This window comes from Simochromis diagramma, unplaced genomic scaffold (genome assembly GCF_900408965.1).
Source record: "Simochromis diagramma unplaced genomic scaffold, fSimDia1.1 OVJJ01000816.1, whole genome shotgun sequence".
Taxonomy (NCBI): Eukaryota; Metazoa; Chordata; class Actinopteri; order Cichliformes; family Cichlidae; genus Simochromis; species Simochromis diagramma.
In genome coordinates this window covers 558,951-582,507 of record NW_024386908.1, presented here as the reverse complement: position 1 = coordinate 582,507, position 23,557 = coordinate 558,951, and the positions used below count along the sequence as shown (strand labels likewise).

Genomic DNA, 23,557 nt, shown 5'->3' with positions numbered 1-23,557 from the left:
TAATACTTGACTGCATCACTGACCTATCCCAAAGTTAAGGTTAATCAGTAGCATGCATGACGTTAGCCAGCTAGCAACCTGAGGAGGGAAATGCTAGTCTCACGAATCACGATAACGTTAGCAATCGTGAGTCACGATTGCTAACGTTATCTGAAAACCGTCAATTGAGTGACCATGATGAGTTGCTTTTAGTAGTCCATTCTATATTCATATCCACAACGTAAACAAACTACCCAACATCAATCATTTGCAACATTTGTTAACACAGTATGAACACTGCTAACAGGAGCTATCACAGAGTTGACGGACATGAGCGTGCAAGCAAGGGCTACAATAATGAACTTTTTTTATTATTATTATTTAAACATTGCCTTACCGGCAAGCGACGCCTGAGTTTCATCACGCTTCCTCTTCTTCTTTCTTTTCTCCGCTCCCGACTCCTGTTGCCGTTTCGAGGCCATGTTCAAACAGGTGTTTACCAATTATAGAACAGACCACTGGGAGTGGGGGGGGCACCAGGAGGAGACTGGAGACAGGGCACAAAGCAGATTCACCCCTTTTTTCGGGAAAATTGTTTTATGTTGCTTTTGTATTGTTTAACCATATTAATGCATATGATATTTATAGTATTAATATGGTTTACTTTTTTTTTTTTTACGACCCTGATTTTTTTGGTGCCCTACCGGCCATTTGGTGCCCTACGCAGTGTGCGTTATGTGCGTTTGCGGAGCTACGGCACTGATGCTGATGCACACAGGTATGCACACAGGTGTACACACGGGTGTTCACAGACACAAACTTCACCTTTCTTGGCTGCTGCCTCAAAGCACATTGTGCGCTGTCTATCTTGCGTGCTGCACAATATCGTTTATTATTTAGTATCTACTGATATCTACTGCTAGCTAGTTTATTGTGATGGTGCTGTTTTTTTTTTATTATGTTGCTCTTTGTTGTTTGTTTTCTCTTCTGTTTTTTTTTCTCCATACAGGTGACCCAGGTGTTTTGTTTCTTTTTTTTCTTTTTCTTTCTTCCCCCCCTTCTCACCGTCTCTTCTCCCCTTTGGTTTTCTTTCTCTCCCTCTCTTTCTTTCATTCTTTCTCCCTGTCCTGTCCCCCAGTCATGTCTGTCCCGTTTGTAGCAACTGAAAATAAAATAAATTCATAATTATAATAAAGGTCAATCGAATGGACCAATATGGCAAGGCCATGATGATCCACTTGGTAAAATAAATCCGCTTGGCATCTTTCTTGGCCTTAAGACAACAATTCTGATGGTAAAGATCCAAACGGGACACAAAAAAAAAAAAAAAAAAAAAAAAAGTAATGATGGGTATATTCAGTACAGTACAGAGGTAATAACTTACATTAGGACATGTCTGAACATACTGGTAATGGAAGCATCATAATATCCTCATGGTAATAATTAAATATCCTATATATATATATATAGAACTTCTTTTAAAAAGTTTCTTAAGGTACATTTTTCAGTTGGTTTAATATTTAAAAAACATTTAAAGGACGTTTGTGTTTCAAGAACAGACTCCTCGGTGGGCCCATGTCCTCTCTTTCCTTCCTTCCTCCATCATCATCATCATCATCATCATCATCATGTTTTCGGAGGAACTTCAGCTCAAATGATCGGTTACTCACAGCATGTAAGGTCAAACTGATTTAAAAGCATAAATGTAAAACCAAAAACATCAAAGGGGCATTTTTAAGTACCTAAATTATCGGTTATATCACTTCGAAGCATTTATGACTCCGATGATAAAAACAACTTTAGGTTTCCTTCCTTCTATAGCGGCTTTCTCTCCTGTTAAATACGGATATAAATGTCGGTTTACATAAATACATCTTAAGAATTTCCCCCAAAAAAACATTCATCAGTGTGAAGTTTAAAATCAGTCCCTTTCAAAACGTCCTGTGAGCCAGTTTAGTAAAAGGTGGTGACTCAGGTAATGTTATATATGGGACTAATAAATCATTAGAAACACGATTTTTCATAAGCAGCTTTATATTTAAAGTGCTCAAATAAATGTATTTGCCAAACTACTGAACTAAACTGATGTTGTTGAGTTATCTCTTGGTCTGACTGTGGTCTTGGTATTTTTGGTATTTTTTTTTTCCACTTGAATCTGAAAACATGATGAGGTCAGCTCTAGTCAGATTCCTTCCATGCCTCCCCTTTTCCTTCTGTGCTTCCTGAGTCTCCTCCTTAGCTTTAAAGAAATATCAGGCCTGTGCAAAAAAACAAAGCGTATGGAAAAGTGTTCGCTGCGGGTTGCCAAATATCAAACGCACCCAGAACAGAGCAAATGGAGCTGCATATCACAGTGGATGCTGGGGCCTGGACTTCCAGGCTGTGCACAATGTGGATCCCCTCCATCACAGACCTCTTTGTTCAAGGCAAGAAAGGAAATACCCGAGAGGTTTCAACACCTCTGGCAAAATCAGAAATTTCATCTGAGCGGTCTCTTTCACAGAAACTGGTTCTCATAATAGGTGCCGGGGGATTGTTCTCTTCGATCTTCCACATGGGCACAAAACTCGGCCGCACAGGGACGATCACCTGATCTTGACTGCACCATCACAGGAAGCTGTAGTTCACTCTTGGTTCACTGAGCCACCCTTTCACCAGGCGGAGTTTGAATCTGTGCTTTTGGCTCATTCAGAAAGTTTCTAATAGGAAAATCTCTTGTGATGCCACTACACAGGTGTACACTGACCCTGCCAAAGGTGCTGGGTTCAAATGTCTTGACTGTCTTTCTGTGTGGCGTCAATTGGTGATTATAAATTGACACTAGGTGTGTATGTGAAATCTGAAATCTCTAGTTGTTAGGTTTGTGACGAGCTGGCAGCCTGTCCAAGGCTCGCTCAGCTTCCTGCCCTGCACAGGTGCGACCAAATATTTATTTTTAGTCGCACCACTGAAAAATTTGGTCGCATTTGCGACCAAATCTAGAGCCCTGCCTACAGTAACATAGGTGGTGTGTGCAGGTCTGTGCTCTGGCCCCCTGCAGGACTGCTTTTTAAACAGACTGGGATGTGTTGGGTTCAAACTCTACAAAACAGTCAGACGTGCTACCTCACACAGAAAAACATAATTACTGTACAGGGACTAAATAACCTCTGATATGATGGCAGGATTACATATATGTTGGATTTATGCTGATTTCTCTCAGTTTTGGTATTTGATGAATCTCACTGATATATGAGTATATTTAGACATAATTTACTGATTGAGACTTAAAAGTAAAATCTGTACAGATAAAGCCAGGTAAGCCAGGCTACCATCAAGCTTATGAATATGTAATGCAATGCCTTACTGGAGGAGTTTAGGCTGCTGAATTCTATAATTATATTAAAATGTAGCTGCGTGACTGAGGATTAAAGTTACAGCTCTATTTACAAATGAAGCAGCCGATTACAGCTACATGTCATGGAGGATTTGGACGTGGACAATCACAGTGACCTGTGCTGTGAGGCACTAGAAGGGGAAATGTTTTAAAAAAGACTGCAATGAAGAGTTTTTATTCCTGATTTAAAAGGAATGAAGTAAAACATTCCTCTCCACGTCTCCATTGTACTCTTAGCTGACCTGGCACTAGCAGTGTTTGTGGCACCGATCCAAGGAGGTGAACCTCTTGAACTTCACTCTTTTTGTGCACGTAAACACGAAAGGTGACACCTTCCCGACTATTACAGTTTGCACTGCTTTGATCTTGTATGCTCTGGGAAATGAATAACCAAAAATTGATTGGTTGTGAGATGAAAATAGAACAGTGAAGGAAAAACTGCACGAGACAAAGTGTGATGTGATCTTATTCTTTTAAAAGCAAGTGTTTGCCCCCCCCCCCCCTCCCCCCAGAAGAAACAGGACATTTTGAATTATGCCATGAATCACAAAGCATTACACTAACATGAATCATGTATATCACAGTGTTTTTCCCGGAGTGAAATACCAAAGGTTTATTTACAAGAACTCCTTCTTTAATCCTTGTTTATTAAGGTTCATTGAGAATAACAGTGTAACAGAGCAGCATTAAAGTAAAACTACAGGGAATAAATGAGCAGTATTTGTTTATATGGCACTATCATCTCTACTACTATCACTATTTTACTCTATCAGCTCGACTTATTAAAAACACCAGTTTTTTTCTCCATTTATTAATTTTATCAAACTGTATCAGAACTGCTGTTAAGTATCAGTGTTATTTAATATGAGTGTTTATGTGACAGTACACTGAACACATGTGTTGGCCCCCAACTGCAAACTTTTATTCTAATTTTATATCTGACTTACTGTATAAACCTGTAAAAACTCCTCCAGCCGAATGAATGAATAAATACATAATTAAAGAGCACGTGCCAAAAATACAGCTTTTATTGAAAACAATAAAAAGTTTTAATTTGTATTTTTTTCCCTCTCGGTGTTATTTTCTAACTAGTGTAAACTTTTTACGGTCCCTCTTAAGCATCTACGCTGAAGCCGGTTTGTTGAAGCGCCTTGAGGCGACTTTTGTTGTGATTTGGCGCTATAATAAATAAAATTGAATTGAATTGAATTGATGAGCTTAAAGAACTATATCGTCTAGCGGAAGACTATGCCTGCTTCCGTTTTTTTGAGCCCTTTTGTTGCTAAATGTTATTACTATGTGTCTGCTGCGAAAACATTGCTTTCTAATAATGCGTGCGTCTGGTGTGTCGTCGCGCTAAGGCAGAAAGCGCGACCTCTTGCGGTTGAAAGGCGGCGGTGTAGCGCGGCGGGCCTCATCATCGCGGCGGACCAGCGGGACAAAGCACTTGTTCAGAGACCGCTCACTGCGCCTCTGTGCCGGGGACAGACGGCTGCTGCAGACGGAGAAACCACTTCAGCGCTGCTTTCAGATAGAGGTTTACTTTAAACAGAGAAACGCATTTTTCTACGGGCGCTTTAGTTTCCCAAACAGCTTCACTCTTTTAAAGGAAGGAGAGTTTTGACAGGAAATAAGGGCGGACACTGGTCAAGTTTCTATCCCCCCCCCCTTCGGCGACCTCAGGTAAGATAACCGTGAGGTGGATAGAGGTAATGTTAATAGCAGACTGACTTTTTTGCCTCTAAGAAGTGAGGTAACTTTCTTTAATGTCTCATAAAGTTGTTCATACTTGCCGCTGTTACAGCGAGTGTCGGGTTTACGTTCGTTACTTCGACAGGTGGGCTAACGACCCCCGAGTCCTGCTAGCTAGCTTACGCTCGGTACATAAATCTGTTTAAAACTAAAAAGCGCAAACCCCCCGCCTGTATTGATATCACGACGAGTATTTAGTTTGACGTAAAATAAATCACGGTTAAATCCAAAGTACTTGAAGCATGTAATCGGTTAGACCGCTGTGTTACCTCAGTGATGTGTGTACCCAGGTTAGCGCTTATGAATATAAATACATGTGTGTGTGAAGTTGTGCTTTGGCCATGCAAAATACTGCACACCTTACAGCGCCTTGATCTTATCACCCTTCATATTTAAAGCAGAGCTACTCTAATGGCTGATCCGACTCTTAATGCAACCTTTTATTAAGACCGTGTAAGCGTTGTAGACACCAGGGGTCTGTTGCCTACCTCCTGCTTCAGTTTGCCTACTTTTTCCTCAATCAGCTGGTTATTCTGTAAAGTCATTGTTGGGGGTCCGTGTGCCCGTCTTTGTGTCTCGGTCTGGCACGGGGAGGGTCTTAAAACCACCAGGTGAAACGCGTCCCTCAAGCTTTTTTCGTGTTAGAGCATTAAAAGAAAGCCGTGATTATTCCCCACAGATTTTATGGTGCAGCTTTGTCAGTGGGTGTTTTTGAGCAGGAAGTCTTGGCTGACTCCCGTGTGAGTGTGCCAGTGGGTCGCAGCCTACATCGGGCAGGGGTCTAATAGTTTTTGACAGATGTACGGCATGTGACTGTATAACTGGAATTCCTTCATGAGCGACGGATGATAGAGACTCTGTGTTGTAGTGGTGCTCAGACTGTGGCTGGTGGGCGTCTGACGTGACCTGTGACTTCGGTCCAAGCACTGCGCTCTCTGCCCAGCCTCAAAACGAGCCAGGCAACCCAGTGTTAGACAAACACGTACTGATACTGCTGTCGGTGTTGTACTACTCCTGCTACAGTAGTTACACTGTATCCAGGCCAGTACTGGGAGAAAAGGTCCCCAATAAGTAATCCCCGTGTTTTTGTGGGCTATAACAATCATTGTGCTGCAGCCACAAACATCTTTCTTGTTCATGTACAAGCTCTTAATCTGAAGTAGTAATAGTAATAGTAGTTTTATTATTTATTTAAAACAGAGTATTTTAAGTGTGTAGTGGCTTGTTGGCTGATTTCTTCCTGAGGTGCTCTGCTTTTGCTTGTGCAATCAAGTGGAAATTTTAGGGAGAAGCAATTAAATGTGCGGTAGAAGTCACGCAGTCAGAGCTGAGTGGTGTGGACATACAGAAATTATTTTACTGCTACAATATAACCTGCATTATTACCATTGCATTAATAATATCCTACAGCACTGATATTGCATTAAAGATGTTTCTTAAAGCTATTGCCACCATATTAACCTTTTTATTACATATTTTATACACATTGCATGTTTGTGCTCATTCAGAGTTGATGCTCAGTCTATTAAAGAAGGTTTTAAGCTTTGTGAAGCGCTGTGTCTTCACAATCTATTGTGTAGGTGACTTGGAGCACAGAAGGATTGCGTACACGCTTACAAACACATGTAATCCTGTCAGGCCAAAGGCCCCAAATTCATTTAGCTTCTAACTGCATTTCAGTTGGCTTGGTAACAGATGACAGAAGACCAGTCAAGAAAGGACAAGCCCTCTAGACCATCTAGGCTTGAAATTTATTGCCATGTATGGAAGGTGTTATAGGAAGAGGAACTTCGGTGTCTGTTTTAGCCATCTAACATGTACCATTTACTGTAATCAATGTATTTGATCTGTAATCGACGTGAGAAGGGGCGTTAACCTCGATGTTATGAAAGCATTTTCAAGTGCATTCTTAGGAGGAGACGTGTGCTGATGTGATGCTGCAGACTTCCTCTCCTGTGTTCATTCAAACTCATTGTTTGATTTCACTCCTCTGGGCCTCTGTTGGTTTGTTTCATTGCTCAACATTTATTGAGTTCGGGACAGTGGCTGCTGTAAAAAGCTAAATTACCGATATAAACAAACGCAGTAGCGGGAACTAAACGAGCACCCAGCTGAGAATAAAGGACATGCTCATCCACCTGTACCCCCCTCTTTCTGTTTTTCTGTTTTCTGCCTCCGTCCGTGCAGGAGCAGCACAGAGGAGCCCTTGTTTGATCGTCCCGGACACTGCCCCGATTTTTTCTCTCTCTCTCTCTCTCTCTCTCTCTCTCTCTCTCTCTCACTTTGGTTTCATAGCAACACTGCTCCCGTGATGGGCAGCCTTGACTTCTGGCCCTCCTGCTCCTGAAACAAAGACAAGAAGTTATGGAGGGCAGGAGAGAAGCGGGGGAGAGAGTTAAGAGACAGGGCAATTGTAAGGGGGTTGAAGGACACGGAGGACCGAGGGAGGGTATAATGGGAAGGTGTCTGAGATGGAGGCTCTGAGGCGAGACCTCTTCTTCCATTGTGTTCACCCGAGTCCCATAAAAGAGAGCAAGAGTTATGACACTGTGGGCAGTGCCAGGGACTGTGTCTCTCTCTGTGTGTCTAAACTTCTGAATGACTCGGCATCTTAGGCTTTTTCCTTCTTTTTTTTTTTTTAATTACCAATAACCCCCCCGAAACATCTCAGCACAGAAACTGAGTAAGAAAAATGTCAAACATGCTCTTCCACCGGCTCTGTACGTGTGTCTACATGCTGTTTTAAATGAAACTTGAGATCCGGTTACACTTTATTTGTTGAATGATAATGCTAACTAATGAGTTGCAGGTGTAACGCTTTGTTATACTCGTATTTACACCACACACAGAGAGAGCACAGTTTTCAGTAACATAAAGGTAACGGAGGCCTCGAGGTCTTCTGCAGGAAAGCTGTTTACGTGCCTTTCAGTGAAACATGTTGGCCTCCCACTCCCTGTACAGCTCGGCGTTAGAAGAATGGGGATTGTTATGTCGTAAACTGCGGCCTTGCAAATCTCTGTGTAGCAGAAAAATGTTTTAGCTGGATACTGAGATGTGAAATATTCAAATTGTGGACATCGTGAGGCTAGAGACACTTCCACAGCCTGTAAAGAGGCAGAAAGGAAAGTATTGTTGTTTGGATGCTCTCCCTGTCCTGGTACTGACGTCTCCGTACTGATTCTGACTCGGCTGCTTCACAGACCTCATAACTGCGGCTATTCCTCTCATTTTTTTCTCTGTGTGTCTTTTTCTATGTGATCTGTCCAAGAGGCGATTTTCTCAGCCAAACAGGAGAAAACTGGATAAACAAAGCTTAGTTGTGCCATCATAAAACGCACTCCCTTGTAAGTGGTAAAACATTTACACTGTCCTCGTTTGCTAGTCACACCTAGTTTTCCCGTATCTGCTCATGTAGCGTTGCTCATATCAGTTCAGCTGAAACGCAGCTCGGGACGGCTCCTCCCGCCTGTGCGCCGTACATGTTGATCTCTCGGTTGCTGACGGACTTTTTGTGTGTTTCTCTTTACACTTTCAGACGTCTTTGAGCGATGTTTGACAAACAGCATTACGAGAGTCCGCCGGTCTACAGTCCCCCTTTCACCCCTCCACCCAACAATGGCTTTGGGCCTGCGGCGAGCTTCCATGGCCCTCAGAGCGACTACAACGTGTACCCACCTCCACCGGGATCCTACTACATGGAGGACAAGCCGCAGCACTTCTACAAATGGCTGTCACCTCCTGGGATCGTCAAAGCCATGATGGTCACAGTCATAGTGCTGTGTTTGGCGATATTCGCCTGCGTGGCTTCCACGCTCATGTGGGATATCCAGTACGGGTACAGCTCAGGAATGGGTTACTACGGTTCTGGGATGGGCTACGGCAGCGGCTACATTGGAGGCAGCTACGGCTCGGGCTACGGTGGTTACGGCGGATACGGAAACTACTACGGCTCCGGCTCCTACATTTCTCCTTACTCGGCCAAAGCTGCTATGATTGCCATGGCAGCCATTAACTTCGTAGGAGCACTGGCCTTCTTCATTGCCAGCTTCTCTAAAACCAACGCAGTCCGCAGCAGAAAGTACTTCCTGGCTGTCTTGATATCCAGCGTTTTGATGGCTGCCCTGCAGGTAAAACTGCTTTTAATTTCCCATGTGCTCTTTTTTTATTAACACACACAGAGAGGAGTGCAAGTACTTTGGTGAATGATCTTCTGAAAGCATAATATTCATGTGAAAATTATGTTTCTCAACACTTGATATGTCTCCTCAGTGTTTGCCAGGTTGTGCTATCATAACACTGTAAAATATGGGAGTGGCAAATAATCAGTAAAGCAAAGAAGTCTCGACAAATTCAAACTAAACAAGGTACAAAACTAAATAAAAACACCTTTGCTGGACAGTTTTAAAGCTGTAAATATATTTTTACTAATTTTCTGGAGATAATAGAAGAGAACCTTCATCTGATGGAGCGAACTCTGACTCTGTGCTTCTGCATCACTGAGGAGACTGAAACACTTGAACACAGGAACCCTTTACTTTAAATAAGTCAATTATTTACAAAAGCTAGCATAACACGGTGAATAATGTACCTGAGCACTCAAAGTGCTTTACACAGCATGCCTCATTCACACAGGTGCTTTCTGTCTAGCGTTCACACACATTTACACTCTGATGGATGCAGAGAGCAACTTGAGGTCAGTATCAAGGATATTTGGCATGCAGACTGCAGCAGCCAGGGATCAAACCACCAACCTTCCAGTTACTCGATGACCCGCTCTGCCTCCTGAGCTACAGCCCCCCCAACGTGACCCGAGCTCCCTCATAAACCTCCCATTTAGGACAAAACCTTTTGTAGTCGTTCTCATCAGCTGTTTGACAAAAATCCCCAACTCCCCTGCCAAAAGAGCTCAACTTTATCATCATCATGCAGCTAAAATAATTTTAGCTCAAGACATATACTTAAATTGTTGTTGCACAGATAGTAAAGCTTAAAGGGAAATTAATTTACAGTCATCACTGAATCTCACACACACACACACACACACACACACACACACACACACACACACACACACACACACACACACACACACACCATGTTTTCATATCTTTGTGGGGACATGTCATTAACATAATGCTTTCCCTAGCCCCTGACCCTGAGCCTAACCTAACTGTAACCCTGACTCGAAAACCACATTTTGAGCCTCAAAAATGTCTTCAGACTCGTGGGGATTTTGGTCCCCACAAAAATATGAATAGAGGGAAACACAAACAGATTGTTTAGCTTCTGAGTTTAAGTTTGTAATATTGGGCCTGTAGACGGTGTCGTTGTCCACTGCAAACAGCTGATAGTCGTTGTGGTACCGAGCTCAGTGATGTAATGATATACTAAGTCACATGCACAGATACGTACATGGACAGCAAGCATGTCTGTGAGAGCTCTGCTCTTTCAGGTTAATTCAGGTGGATAGCAAACTGGAACTCCATTAGGATAATAAAGTGTATTTTTAACATAATCATATCATCATCAGTATTTTCCTGCAAGCTTCCCATCTCACACCTACGCCGACAGTCAAAACTGGGAACGCCTTTCTTTGTTATGAATAGTATTTGAATTTGGATGTTTTCTAAAACCCGAAATACCAGAAGCATCATTTGAAGCCGAATACTTCTACTCTTCGCTCTGTTGAACCGCTGCATACAGATGTTAATCCAGCACACCATTACGTTTATTGAGCTCAGTGTACAGAGCACGACTCTGGAGCCAGTGTGAAAAGAGAGAGTCTGACTTTCTGTGCTGACCTGGAAGCTTTCACTGTTATGATTCATTCATTTACTGTTAACATAAATATTTGTTTTTTAAAAATGATTCCACTTGATTTGACTATTAAATACATACTTATGAAAGCCAGAGAGCCAGTGAACATTTGGCCTGTATTTATACAGCGCTTTACTAGTCCCTAAGGACCCCAAAGCGCTTTACACGTTCAGTCATCCACACATTCACACACTGGTGATGGCAGCTACATTGTAGCCACAGCCACCCTGGGGCGCACTGACAGAGGCGAGGCTGCCGGACACTGGCGCCACCGGGCCCTCTGACCACCACCAGTAGGCAACGGGTGAAGTTGTCTCGCCCAAGGACACAACGACCAAGACTGTCCAAGCCGGGGCTCAAACCGGCAACCTTCCGATTACAAGGCGAACGCCCAACTCTTGAGCCACGATCGCGTTGTTAGTCCAACGTGGAAGGTGTCTGTCTCCTCCTTGTACTGTGGCCTTTGGACTCACAATGTGTTCGCCACACATGTGATAAGATTGCTGCTGACTGTTTGCCATCATGTAATCTGATGCTGCTGCCTCTGAAACGCCTCTTTCACTAATCAGCCCTCAGATGTCACATGTGTCTTTACTCTTACACTAAATATGTCGGTGCACTGTTTCTGCGTCTTTCAGGGCATCATAAACATCGTCTACATCGTGGGGGTAAACCCCATGGCCCAGAGCTCCTCCAGTATGATGTACAATCCAATGCTCATGATGTGCCAGAATCTTTACCAGACCAGTTACTCGCAGATGGGAGGAGTGGGAGGCTTCCCCATGTACAACCAGTACCTGTACCATTACTGCTTTGTGGACCCACAGGAGGTCTGTAGCTATATTAAATGAAGGATTTGTTTCCAGGATTATTTAATGATGACGCTGCCTGATGAACCTGTTTATTCTGAAATGGTAAAAAGTCTCGAGAGGTTTTCTTGATTGATTTGTTTTTTAATTATTTCTGTGTTTATCAGCCGTTTAAAAGTGAAAATGGTAACGACTTCAGTTGTTTTCTGTTATCTGCTCGTTAAAACCTGTTCAAACTGTGGTGTAAGTGAGATTTCCTTCTCACATTAGTTCTGTGCAGCACTGTGACTCATAATGTTGCCACACATTTGTACTTTTTGTACCGGGATAAACCAACTTTATCTCGGCGCTTATCTCTTTCAAGATGTACTCAGACTCATATTCTTGTCGTTACCAGGGAATTGCAATGGCATGTGGATTCCTGGTTGTCATCGCCTTGAGTGTTGCTGCTTTCTTCGCTCAGAGGACAAGAGGGAAGATCTGGCGCTACGGCAAACCGAATATTTACTGGGAAGAGCCTCTTGTTGGTGGGAAGGCCTCAGAGGGCAGAGATGTAGAGGACTGGGTAAGAGACAACAGGATGGTGGAAACAGTTTAATAAGGTTTAAATGGAGGATTTAAAAAACTAAATCGCATTTCCTTCCTGCATTCCTGCATTTCCTTTGCCCCCAAACTAGCCTAGAGTCTATGCATGCAGAGCTTGGAGTCAAGCGAGCAGGGTCACGCAGAGTTTAAATCCAGCCTCAGGTGGAGCACAGTAATCACCGACAGATTTGATTAGATGATGAAATGCTCAACTACAGTTTGTTTTGTGTCTTTTGCATAAACGATTAAGCCGACTTGCTTTACCTCTCTGTCACAAATAATGTGATTTGTTGCTAAATGGCAGCGAAGTAGGTGAGCAGGCAGCTGCCAGTGAGGTAATCTTCTTGTGTAGATAGTCATCAGTGATAATGACAGGTAGGCGATTGTGGTGACCTGTAAATAGCCAAGCAGAGACTTGCACATACCCTATTTTAGTCTGTTGATTACCCCTGCTGTTTGTAACATATAACTTGCGTCGAGAGACAGTTGATTGGTGTTGATCGCCAGTTTACTTCTCTCATATGCTTTTATTGCCTGGCTTTATGAGTTCACAGTCCGAGAGGAGTTTCATGTGTGATGTTGTGAAGGGTTCAGCAGGGAAACAGTAACGCTAACGCTAACGTTTCCTCTGACCGAGTCACTTTGTTCAGGGTCAGGATGATAGCAATCGGTGATTGTTTGCAAATGGCCTACAACCTGGTTTCAGTCTGAATAATCATTAACCACCCGAGGAGATAGTAAGCAGGCAGGTGGTTTGCCTCTGTGTTTTTCTAAAAGTCAACAGCCTTTCAGTCATGTAGGACCAGGAACTGAAATGTGGGAGTGCTGTGTAAGAGATTTAATTATAGTTCGTAACCAGCCGTAACAGGATAGTCTGATGAATTAAGGATGCAGAGAAACGTGCACTTTTATCTAAGAAATGTTTTCAGTCACGTAATGTACTGCAGGTTTCCGGCACAGCACCTCATCACACTAATGGTCTTTATTTCCTGTTCCCATCTAGTGTTTGTTCAAACATCATCCACTCGAATGTCAGAAACACAGATAAATATACAAACATGGCACATAGCAGATACATGCCAGCTACAAAAGAAAGAAACCCAGATTAATTATGATTAAACAGGGCACAGTGGTTCACACGGTTGCCTCATAGCGAGAAGGTCCTGGGTTCAATTCCACCATCAGGCCTTTCTGTGTGGAGTTTGCATGTTCTCCGCTGCATCCTCCCTCTCGCCCTAAGACAGCCGACGCAGGCCGCACAACCAAAACTAAGACTGCTACATTCTCGCCTAATATCATTTGATTACACCGGTGTGTCGAAGGACGCTGGGAGTCACAGTGTAGCTCTTGCAAAGATACCAGAAGTTCCACCAAACAGACGTGTTGTACTGGTGAATGATATAGAGCCGTTTGTTGTTGAGAGAGCTCGTCCTTCCCGAGAGTGTAACATAGCGCGCAGAGGTGTACAGGCAGGGCGGAGTGAATGAGAAGCACTGCTGCCTAATAATGGAGCACAGTGAAGTCATCAAGCTCGTTGCAGGAGCAGTAATGAGGTCTCTTCACTGGAACAAATTTCTCCGGGAAGTCAAAACACCAAAGTATATTTTTAGTCACAGAAGAGTTTGTACAGTCAGAAAGATGAATCTTAGAGGATTTAATGATCAGTGGGAGCAGATAATTATACGTTTACAACATATATGATCTGTAGTCTGCGCGTCAAACTTCCTGCATGAAGACTGCGCTCTACATGAAGCACATCGGCCAGCGTGTGCCAGTGGCTTTCTCCTGTCCTTGCGTTCATATATTACTGTCATTATGATGATCACAGCCAGTCACATTCACACTGCAGGCTTTTTTATTACTTTGTTGACACACTACCTGTGTCTCTGCCACAGAATGAGTCATCGGCCTCGTTTGGCTCCTTTAAGCACCAGGCGAGTGACAGTCTAAGGCTGCGGTCGGTCTGAGATTGGACCCGTCTCTGTTGTTGAGCTCAGGGAGGCCTGGCTCGCTCTGATGACCTCACACACAAGCTGCATTCAGCTGGCCCGAGGTGGTGCGCTGCATTGTGTGTGCTGCATGAGGTCATCAGAGTCGGTTCCTGCAGGGCTGTCTGCAGCATCCTGAGCTGCTTCACAGTTAGAAAATGTTCTGACAGGACATTAAGCAGCGTGAACTCAACATTATAATGAGAAAATATCGGTGAGAGTTGGAGAGCAAAGAATCGGTTACTCTTCCACATTTTCACCTCGTGTCTGAGTAGTTAAATCTCTGATTAGACACTGCTCTAACAAGTTTCTGTAAAGACCATCATCTCTACTTAATTACCTCAAATAAAAGGTTTATAAAGTTATGCAAGCCGACCTTTCCCGGCTGACACAGACACATCTCCTGATTTTCTGCTTTTAAGCCTTAAGAGTCTCCATCAAGACTCTGTTTCTTTGTCTATGCCCCCTAATTCCTTCCTTTGTTGACATGCACTTATGCCTCATTTATACTGCTGCTCCATGGGTCAGCGCCTCCTCATCAACATCCAACATTGCCTGCGAGCCATTTTTTAATCTTCCTGTCAATCTTTGCCTCCTGGCTTTGCTTCAGCAGGCCCAGCACTCTCAGACATTCTTACTGTGCTTGCGCTCACAGCCGCTGTGCTTCTCACTGAGAGGACATTGTTGAGATTCTTCCAACAGGATTCTCCTGCAGCTGCACGAAGCCCTGCTCGCCCCCACCCAAGCGCTCCACCCAGTGTGATTATTGTTTTTTAGGGGCAAGGCTGATGTTTGGCTCTCAGGAATTTAGCGATGTACCACCTAGAGAGCGGAAAACCTGGTCGATGTTATCACAGGAGTAGCGCTGTGTACGGTGGTTGGTTAGTAAACCCTCGGTGCGAGGTAGTAGAGATAGTAGAGCGCGTTTCAAGGCCGCTGCTTTGTTTGCAGGTCTAATCATTGATACACTTAGTGGCTTAAACACTGACCGACCCTGAGGCCTTCACTGTGAGGAAAGCCGTCATGCTGTCACCTGACCTCACAGGAAGGACTTGGAAATACAGGGAAATGTTTCGACTCCTTTTGTTTAACGACAGACAGGAAGGGCAGATCCGTTCCAGGTGTCCGTGAAGACGTGAGAGAGTAGAAAGAAGTGAAGCATTGCTGTGTATGTCATTCACTGCTTTAGGTTTTAAGGATCAGAAACAGGCGTCAGTAAAACAAACAGTATTTTATTGCAGTCTGAAAGATTTGGTTTATTTTTGGTTAGGCTTAGTTTTGATTTATAATTCACCTCCTGCAGCTCTCCTTTGTTTTTGCTCTCCTGAGCTTTTCGTGCACTGAGAGCCGAGCTGCTCAGTGTGGAGTTGGATGGCAAAGTGCAATTTTATGCCTGACTGCTCACTCAGACTTAAAGTACTAATTACTAAACTTTTTCCTTCATCTCTTTGTCTTTAAAAGCCATCATTGAAGCCAACGCTTTCCTTTATCACTTTCTACTTTAGTATATTTCACTGCTTCAAAGCTTTTGCTAAGTAGAACTAGTAAATATTACGAATGGCACAAAACAAATTCCCAGTAGATGGTTTTGGTGCATCCGATGTGTCAGAGGAGAAACGAGGCCGTGTGCTGGTCTGGTCTTTGAGTACTTCAGCTGTTTGTTTGCATCTGCTGAACCTGCTCTCTCTGCTTTTTCCGTCCTGCTGAAGGTGAACAATGTGGAGGAAAGCCAGAGTGTTCAGGATGCCCCGACCCTGCTGGTGTCAGAGAAGGGAGGCGGGCCGCTTAACGCCTCAGTTAACAGCGTCGTCTCCTACCCCCCACCCAAGGTGGAGAGCAGCTCCTACAATGACGATGCGTACGACAACAACGAGTAGGTGGTTCACTTTTCTTTGAATACTTATCTCAACACCGTGAGCTTGCAGATATTTGTCTGGCGTGTATAGTATATACTCTGTATTATTATTATTGTAGATTGTTATTCTTTTCACACAGTGCCAGAACCACAGAACTGTTTTGTGCTTCCTGATTTGTGTCACTTCAGTCAGCTGTGTGAGATCACTAATAAGAACACACACTTTACCCTGAGCTCAGGACTTATCATTGAACATATTTATTGTATCAGAGGAAGAGAAAAGAAATAGATTGTTACAAAATATCTTTGCCACAGATTCTTTGGCTCAATGATGCAGAATTAATCTGTTTATATTTTTTAGGGGGGGGGGGGGGGTCCTCTGACAGAAAGCAAAGCCCACTTTAGAGCACATGGCTCACCCAACCATGTTAAACCCCACAAAAACATATTGCCCTCCCCACAACACAGATCCGTGTTTTTTTTGAGTGCTTGTTGGATTAATTTTCCCTTTTGTAAAAATTAACACCGCACAGTCTCATATATATATATATATATATATATATATATATATATATATATATATATATATATATATATATATGACTGTGCTGTTAACAGCACAAAATACACACACTTTACGCTGAGTCGATGTGGTTCAAAGTGCAGATTTTCCTCACAAGGCAAACAGAACCTGTGTTTGATAAGCAGCAGAGATGCAGTGTACACAGTTGTGTTTTTTAGGAGCTTGTAATATCTGTGCCATTGGATTTGGATTCCTCCACAAATCCCCACAAACCCACAAAATTGAATGTGCCTCTCGTTCTCATTATTAAAGAGCTGTAGCTGCTTCCTGGTCACTGAGAGCCTCCATACGGCACAGAGTCAGATTGTAGATATGAGCAGCAATAATCATAAATGGGTTAGTAAAGGTCTACTTTTGCCTTCCTCCATATGGCGTCTGCCCGGGGCATTTAGGAGCACTCTTTTATTATTTTGATTATAATGTCGTTAGAGCTTTTTATCTTTGGTTAACTATTTTTAAAATGTTCGACTGCACCTTTCTGCACTGTGAAAACTAAAAAAGCTAAAGGAAGCTGAGGGAAAAGGAAACAGGGTGGCAGCACACGCGATCGTCTTTTTTGCAGTAACTCTGGGTCATATTGCACGATGAAAACAGTCTGCTTTTTTAAATCTTAGCCTCATAATGCAAAGTTCCCTCCCCAAATCTCTTTTACATGTAATTCCAGTCTAGCTGCATGATGTAAGAAAGTAGTATCGATCATTAAATCAGAGATCAACATGGAAAAACTCTGCTGACGTTATCGATTGGTCTGTTTCGTGTGCTCCTATCTGCAGCGTCAAGCACGTTATGGTTTAAACGCTGCTGATCTTTTCCATGTGTGGGATGATGTTTGTCATTACTGTTTCCCAAACTGATGAAAAACACAAATGCAAAAATCTCTTTGGTGAAAAACAAAAAGCTCGGAGCTCTAAGCTCTTCTAAACTTATAATCATTACCCCCTCGGGGGGGGGGGTAAGCCCGTGAAAGAAGAAGCCGCGTTCTCATGTCTTTTTTCTGCAGGTACTCTGAACGGACAAACAGCCGACCATTGGCCACAGCACACCTCAGTAAACAGAGCCATGATGTGGACATTTTCTTCCACAGCGGGGGGACCAGCTCGAGCCCCTCAGAGGAGACGGGCGGAGGCCGCAAACCCTCTGCAAACAGGGGCAAGAGGCGCAGACGTAACCCAGAACTGGACGAGTCTCAGTATGACACGGAGTACACCACGGGAGGAGAGACGGGCAATGAACTGGATGCAGAAGAATTGGAGAGGTGAGAAATAATCTTCTACTTTATCTGTGAGCTGCTCACTCACAGTCTGGATTAGAGAAGAAAATGTCATTAGGCAAAAAACTCAGGATGGGGATTGCAGCCGAATGCTGTCGTGCCCTCGGGACCTGACCTATATTCTCTGACACGACTTAATTCCTAAGCTCAGAAGACCATGCACAGTACCTTCATTTAGGGAAAGTGCAGGGAGAACATCTCTTGATTTGAAACATGTACGTTTAAAATGGTAAAGTTAGAGACACTCAAAGGACGAGAGGCCGCGGCGTTTCCCTCGTTCTGTCCAGGAGAGCAGTTAATCCTCTAAAGCATGCCGCCTCACATGAGCTGTACTCGGCCATAATTAGAGAAGTGGGACAAAGGTACAAGGTCCATTATAGAGACAGGAAATTTACACTGTGCATGGTTACATTTATTCACACTTTCAGTATCCCAGAGGGAGACATTTAAAGTTGAACTCGCCACAGCTGAACTTTCAGTGTTTCTGTGCTGAAGGAATATCAGTCCTTCTTTTATGCTGGCTTTGATCACTTGGCCTGGACGCTGAGCAGCAGCTCACCTTTTGCATGAAAGAAAGGGCGTGAGCGCTTTACACCTTTAATGGCCTTAGGGCTGCCACAAACGATTATTTTGATAGTCAACTAGTCACCGATTATTTTTGCGATTAGTCGACTAATCAGATCATCATCATCCATTGGACGTAAAACGTACAGCTTACTGCACCAGCAGCATCTGCTCTTATATAACTTATCATTAGCTTACAGCTTTAAGTGTGTAAGGTCTGTGCTAACTAACAATAAAGGCAAGATGATAGTTTATTAAATTTTAATGAAATCTGCAGTTTGTTTCGGTGAAGTTTAATAAACTCCTTGCTATCTAAAATATAACAGGACACCGGAGTAAATTCTGGAGCATCTCACACTTCTGATAATCAGCTGTCTGCTTGATGTTTATTCAGCTGTGTAAAAACTATAACTTTAATCTCAGCCAAACCGATTTACTCAGGAACAAATAAAATACTGAAAAAAGCCAAACAATAACATTTTTAAGTTATCTAAGTGACTTATATATCATGTTTAACCTGAGTAGTGAAAGACGGCGGTGGGTTTGAAAACGATTTGCCGGGAGTCCGGTGTTCTCACGGCTCTAGTGAGCCTTGCCCCCGGCTAGCTATCGAGCTAGTGGGTAACAGACGTCTCCGAAAACGTCGGAGCGCTTTTGAAAATATGTGGTGTCCTGATAAACTGAGCAGATATTTGAGGTTTACACAGCTACATTCTCGCCTGAAAATATGTTAAACGTTTATTTTGTGACCCAGAAAGAATAATAAGAGTAACATTAAAACTAACTAGCTGCCGCCATTGTTGGAAACTGAGCTGGGCTGCGCTATGAATTCTGGGACGGAGCTTCTTCTTCTTCGGGGTTTAACGGCAGCTGGCATCCTTGTACATGCAGTGCTGCCATCTTCTGTTTCAGTCCGTTATTACACTCTTAAATCCTGCTACTTATTCCTGCGTCTTTTGTGATCTTACAAAGCTTCAAACGACACGTCGACTATTAAATCAGTCGTCGACGATGTTGATAGTCGACTAATCGTGGCAGCCCTAATTGGCCTCCTGATACTGGCTCTGTTTCAGGATCCAGTTTAAAATGTCAGCACTTGTCTTAATGGTTTGGCGCCACCTTATTAAACTATCAGGACACTGAGGTCTGTGAGCCAGCTGCTCTTGGATATTCCTCGATCCAGATTCAGTTCTAGTTGAGCTGGATTTTATTATAGAAAAAGCATTTTTTTACTTAGTTTTATTTAATGACTTTTAGCGTATATTTGCAGTTGATTTAGTGACTGTTATTATGGTGCATATGCTTATAAGCTGGTTGTTTTAAATGTGCTGTAGAAGTAAACGTTTACTTGACTGATGGAGCTGATAACTCTGCATTTTGATTGGTCGAGATTTATTTGCGATGCTGATGTTTGTCTTTCTTTCCTTTGCTGTCTCTCCATCACTCATTCCTCTGCACCACCTGCCTCCCTTCATTCTTTTCCTCCAGCATGTACCCAGAGATAACATCGGATGATCAGCGACACGATTATAAGAGAGAGTTTGACGCAGACCTTCGTGAGTACAAGCGGCTGTGTGCTGAGATGGACGACATTAACGACCAGTTGAACAAGCTCAGCCGGCAGCTGGACACGCTGGACGACACCTCAGCCAAATACCAGGTGAGATGAAACCTCTCCTCAGAAAGTCACGACACGGCTGAGCTGCACGAGCCTGGACACGGAAAGGACACTAAAGCAGGATCATAGAGAAGCTCCCTCTCAGTGGAACGCATTTCACATAATAAATACGATCCTGGATCTGCAAAGACGACAAAACAAACATTTACATTTGTTCTATATTTGACGTATTTATTGTGTTTGTCACTTAAAAAACTGCGATGATAAAGTCCGCCTTGGTACCTACTCGGATCGACTCGCCACAGTTTTCAGGGTTTTCCATCAGGTCATAAAATGTGATGTCGTCAGACTGCACGCCACTGATTGGCTGGTCAGTGGCGTTATTCGCAGAGTCACGAGTTGCGTTCCCCGAGCGTGACGAGGAGCCACACAGACTAACCCGGAGTTTATATCGTCGCCTCAACCTTCGTGACGCATACTAATTACGCAGTCGGATGCGTTGCTATAACAACGATCATGCACATTAGCTGGTTTTCAGTTGTAATGGAAAACCAGTCGATCCGAGTAGATACTACTGGAAAAGCGTCTATATTAAGCTCCGAGAGTCACACGCAGGAGCTTTTTCCATCATTGCTCGCTGGCTTTTAGAAGCTGATCGGTCCCCCGCTGTTATAAATATACTAACCTTTCTGAGAATTGTTTTACAGGGAGTTATGCTAATATCAGCGTTTTCCATTAACTGTCAGTTTTTGTACAGTTCATTTCTCGGATCACAACTCCAACCTGTCTGACTTTGTAGAGTCTCTCGACTTGGCCTTTATCGAGGGTGAAGAGTGACTCAGAGCCACTGTGTTAAAAAAGTCATTGCTTATTAAGCTCTCTGTGCATAAAAGACACAAAATGTGAGCTTTAATGTTTCCTTTGTGTACGACGATCACACCAAACCTTATAACCTCTGTGTTATTCCCCAGATTGTAGCTGAGGAATATAACCAGCTGAAGGACCTGAAGCAGGTGAGGAGACATATCAGGCATTTTTTATTAACTCACCTAAAACAAACATTATTTATTATTATTAAAGACCTTTGACCCAAACCTGTGTGGAGTTTCTGTTTTAACGGGCTTTTCTGTGCTGCGTCTGCAGACGTCCGACTACCAGGCTAAGAAGACAGAGTGCCGCCGGCTGAGACACAAACTGTTCCACATCAAACGCATGGTGAAGGACTATGACAAGAACCACTGAGCACCCACTCTGCCCACAGCACACGATGCACTCCAACATGCCACAAAGACTCTGTGACCTGCTGAGACCAAAGTTAAAGGACACACTCACGCTCACACACACACGGGGAACACGCTGCAAGTTTAATGATCTACTGTAAACAAATAATCGCTGATTTTGGGAGAGAATGAGGGGAGGAGCCTCCGGCCTGTTTGGCCTCAGTGCTTGCAGGGTACGGCTACTCCTGAGGATCAAAGGCTGCGGTTGGAGAGAGGCGGTTTGAAGGTCACCTAATAATTAGTCGCCCGAGGTAACGCTTTGCTCGCTTTTCTGCGTTTGCTCTCCGATAGGCGACTTTTCTTTGTTTTTTCCTCCACAGATAAGAGTCGGTGATGTTGTAGGTGAGCAAACACGCAGCCTCTGTGTGGCCGACGAACATTAGCTGAGGGTTTCTCACGTCGGCGTTCGTAACGACCTTAAATGTGGCTGAACTTCACAGCTTTCTTTTACCGTTTTTTTGCTTTTGTCGACACTGAGATTTTTATATTTTTTTACAGATGTTGTGACACCAAAACTGGCCAACAGGCTGTGTGTGGCAGTGTTGTATTGTGCGTTCTTTTAACGAGTCGTGCTCTTCGTATATATCAGAACAAATTTACAGTTGGTCTCTAAAACCTGGAGATTCATTCGTGCTTGTACATACTGTAGGCTCATAGTTGTGTGTTTAAACTATGCAAATTAGTCAAATTAACCACAGTGTCTGTATGTTTTCATCACACTCCTGAAAAACCCGCCTCGCTGTTTCTGTCGATAAGCTGAACTCATTTGATTCTTTGCCAATGAAAACGAGCTTTAATCCTCAGCGTTTGTGAAAATCTACTGTACACCTTAAATTCATGTAGACTCGCTTGTGATTCGTCTTGCATTTGTATTTTTATGAAGAACATTGTTGTCATTTTAAAAACCATTTGCGAGCCATTTATTTTTGTAAGAATTTATTTTCTCTGACGCTATTATAAAAAGACCATTTTTGTAACTGTGTACCTCCATAAATGATGTTGTCTAAAAAGTATTGAATTTAGTGAATAATAAACATTTCTAATTCTCTATTTGCTCTGGAGTGCATGTGCAGCGAGTTGCCAGCAGGGGGAGCAGGAGCGCTGCTGATGCAGCAGTCAGTGAGACTAATGTGAGCTAATACTGCCCTCTGGTGGTGCGTTTCTGTACTGTCCTGCTTCAGGTTTTAGTCAGATTTTTATTTCTGTTTCAAACTTTTCTCCACTTCTCTGCCGCCTGCTGGAAATCAGCTTCTGGCCAAATCCCGATTGATCCTAATCCGTTCCTATCATAAAGATTGGCTGTTGATCCATCAACAATCCTTCGGTTTCAGTACTTTTGCCTTGTGACACGGCGCTCCAGCATGCTGGAAATTGCTTAGGCTACGTTCACACTGCAGGTCTTAATGCTCAATTCTGATTTGATCAAATCTGATTTTTTTTGTCTGCTTGTTCACACGACAAATAAAATGCAACAGCAAACATGCTCTATTGTGAACGCTCAAAGCAGCTACATTTGGCCTAATAATGATCCTTATTGCTGTTTTAGAGGAGCGGTGCTTCAAAGGATATCTGCAGATTTCTGTCAGAATCTGCAGATTATACAGTACAAATAAAATGTTCTCGTTTCTCCAACGTTGTCTTCCCAACAGTTTCACTGGATGGACAGGAAGTGTTTATGATGTCGGCCGCTGATAATCGGCGTCTGTCTTGTGTCGGATTTAATGCGACATGACCATCAAACAGCAGTCGCTTTCTAAAACATCAGATATGTATCGGATTCAGGACCACATACGAAAATGACCCAGGTCGGATTTGAAAATATCGGATTTGTGCCGTTCACGCTGTCACACCATGATCGGATATGAGTCGCACAGGGTCAGAAAAGTCGGATTTGATGCGCTTTCACCTGCAGTGTGAACGTAGCCTTAGACTGTCACCGTTTTAAAGGAGGATGTTTTTAGTCCCTAATAAGCAACTGGGAGCGTACAGGCTGGGAGGACTGATAAGACTGGAATAGATCACTTATCACTCGGGCTTTGGCCCACGAGCTGATATCCAGCTTGGGCCAACGCTGTAAATAC

The 23,557-nt window shown here is 43.3% G+C and overlaps 1 protein-coding gene across 3 annotated transcripts; it reads left to right on the top strand.

Annotated features, from left to right (window-relative positions):
• Positions 1–4,783: 4,783 nt before the first annotated feature.
• On the top strand, positions 4,784–22,526 carry si:ch73-61d6.3 (occludin). 3 transcript variants are annotated; one of them, XM_040035742.1, is made up of 9 exons: positions 4,784–5,038; positions 8,643–9,234; positions 11,563–11,754; positions 12,131–12,298; positions 16,016–16,179; positions 17,745–17,999; positions 20,067–20,238; positions 21,168–21,209; positions 21,340–22,526. In XM_040035742.1, the coding sequence occupies exons 2-9, from the start codon at positions 8,656–8,658 to the stop codon at positions 21,436–21,438; spliced, it is 1,671 nt and encodes a 556-aa protein (XP_039891676.1). In that variant the 5' UTR covers positions 4,784–5,038; positions 8,643–8,655; the 3' UTR covers positions 21,439–22,526. The 3 variants fall into 3 exon arrangements, with proteins under 3 accessions (XP_039891676.1, XP_039891678.1, XP_039891677.1); XM_040035744.1 differs by lacking the exon at positions 4,784–5,038 and adding an exon at positions 5,063–8,451; XM_040035743.1 differs by lacking the exon at positions 4,784–5,038 and having other exon boundaries at positions 8,473–9,234.
• The last annotated feature ends 1,031 nt before the right edge of the window (positions 22,527–23,557 follow it).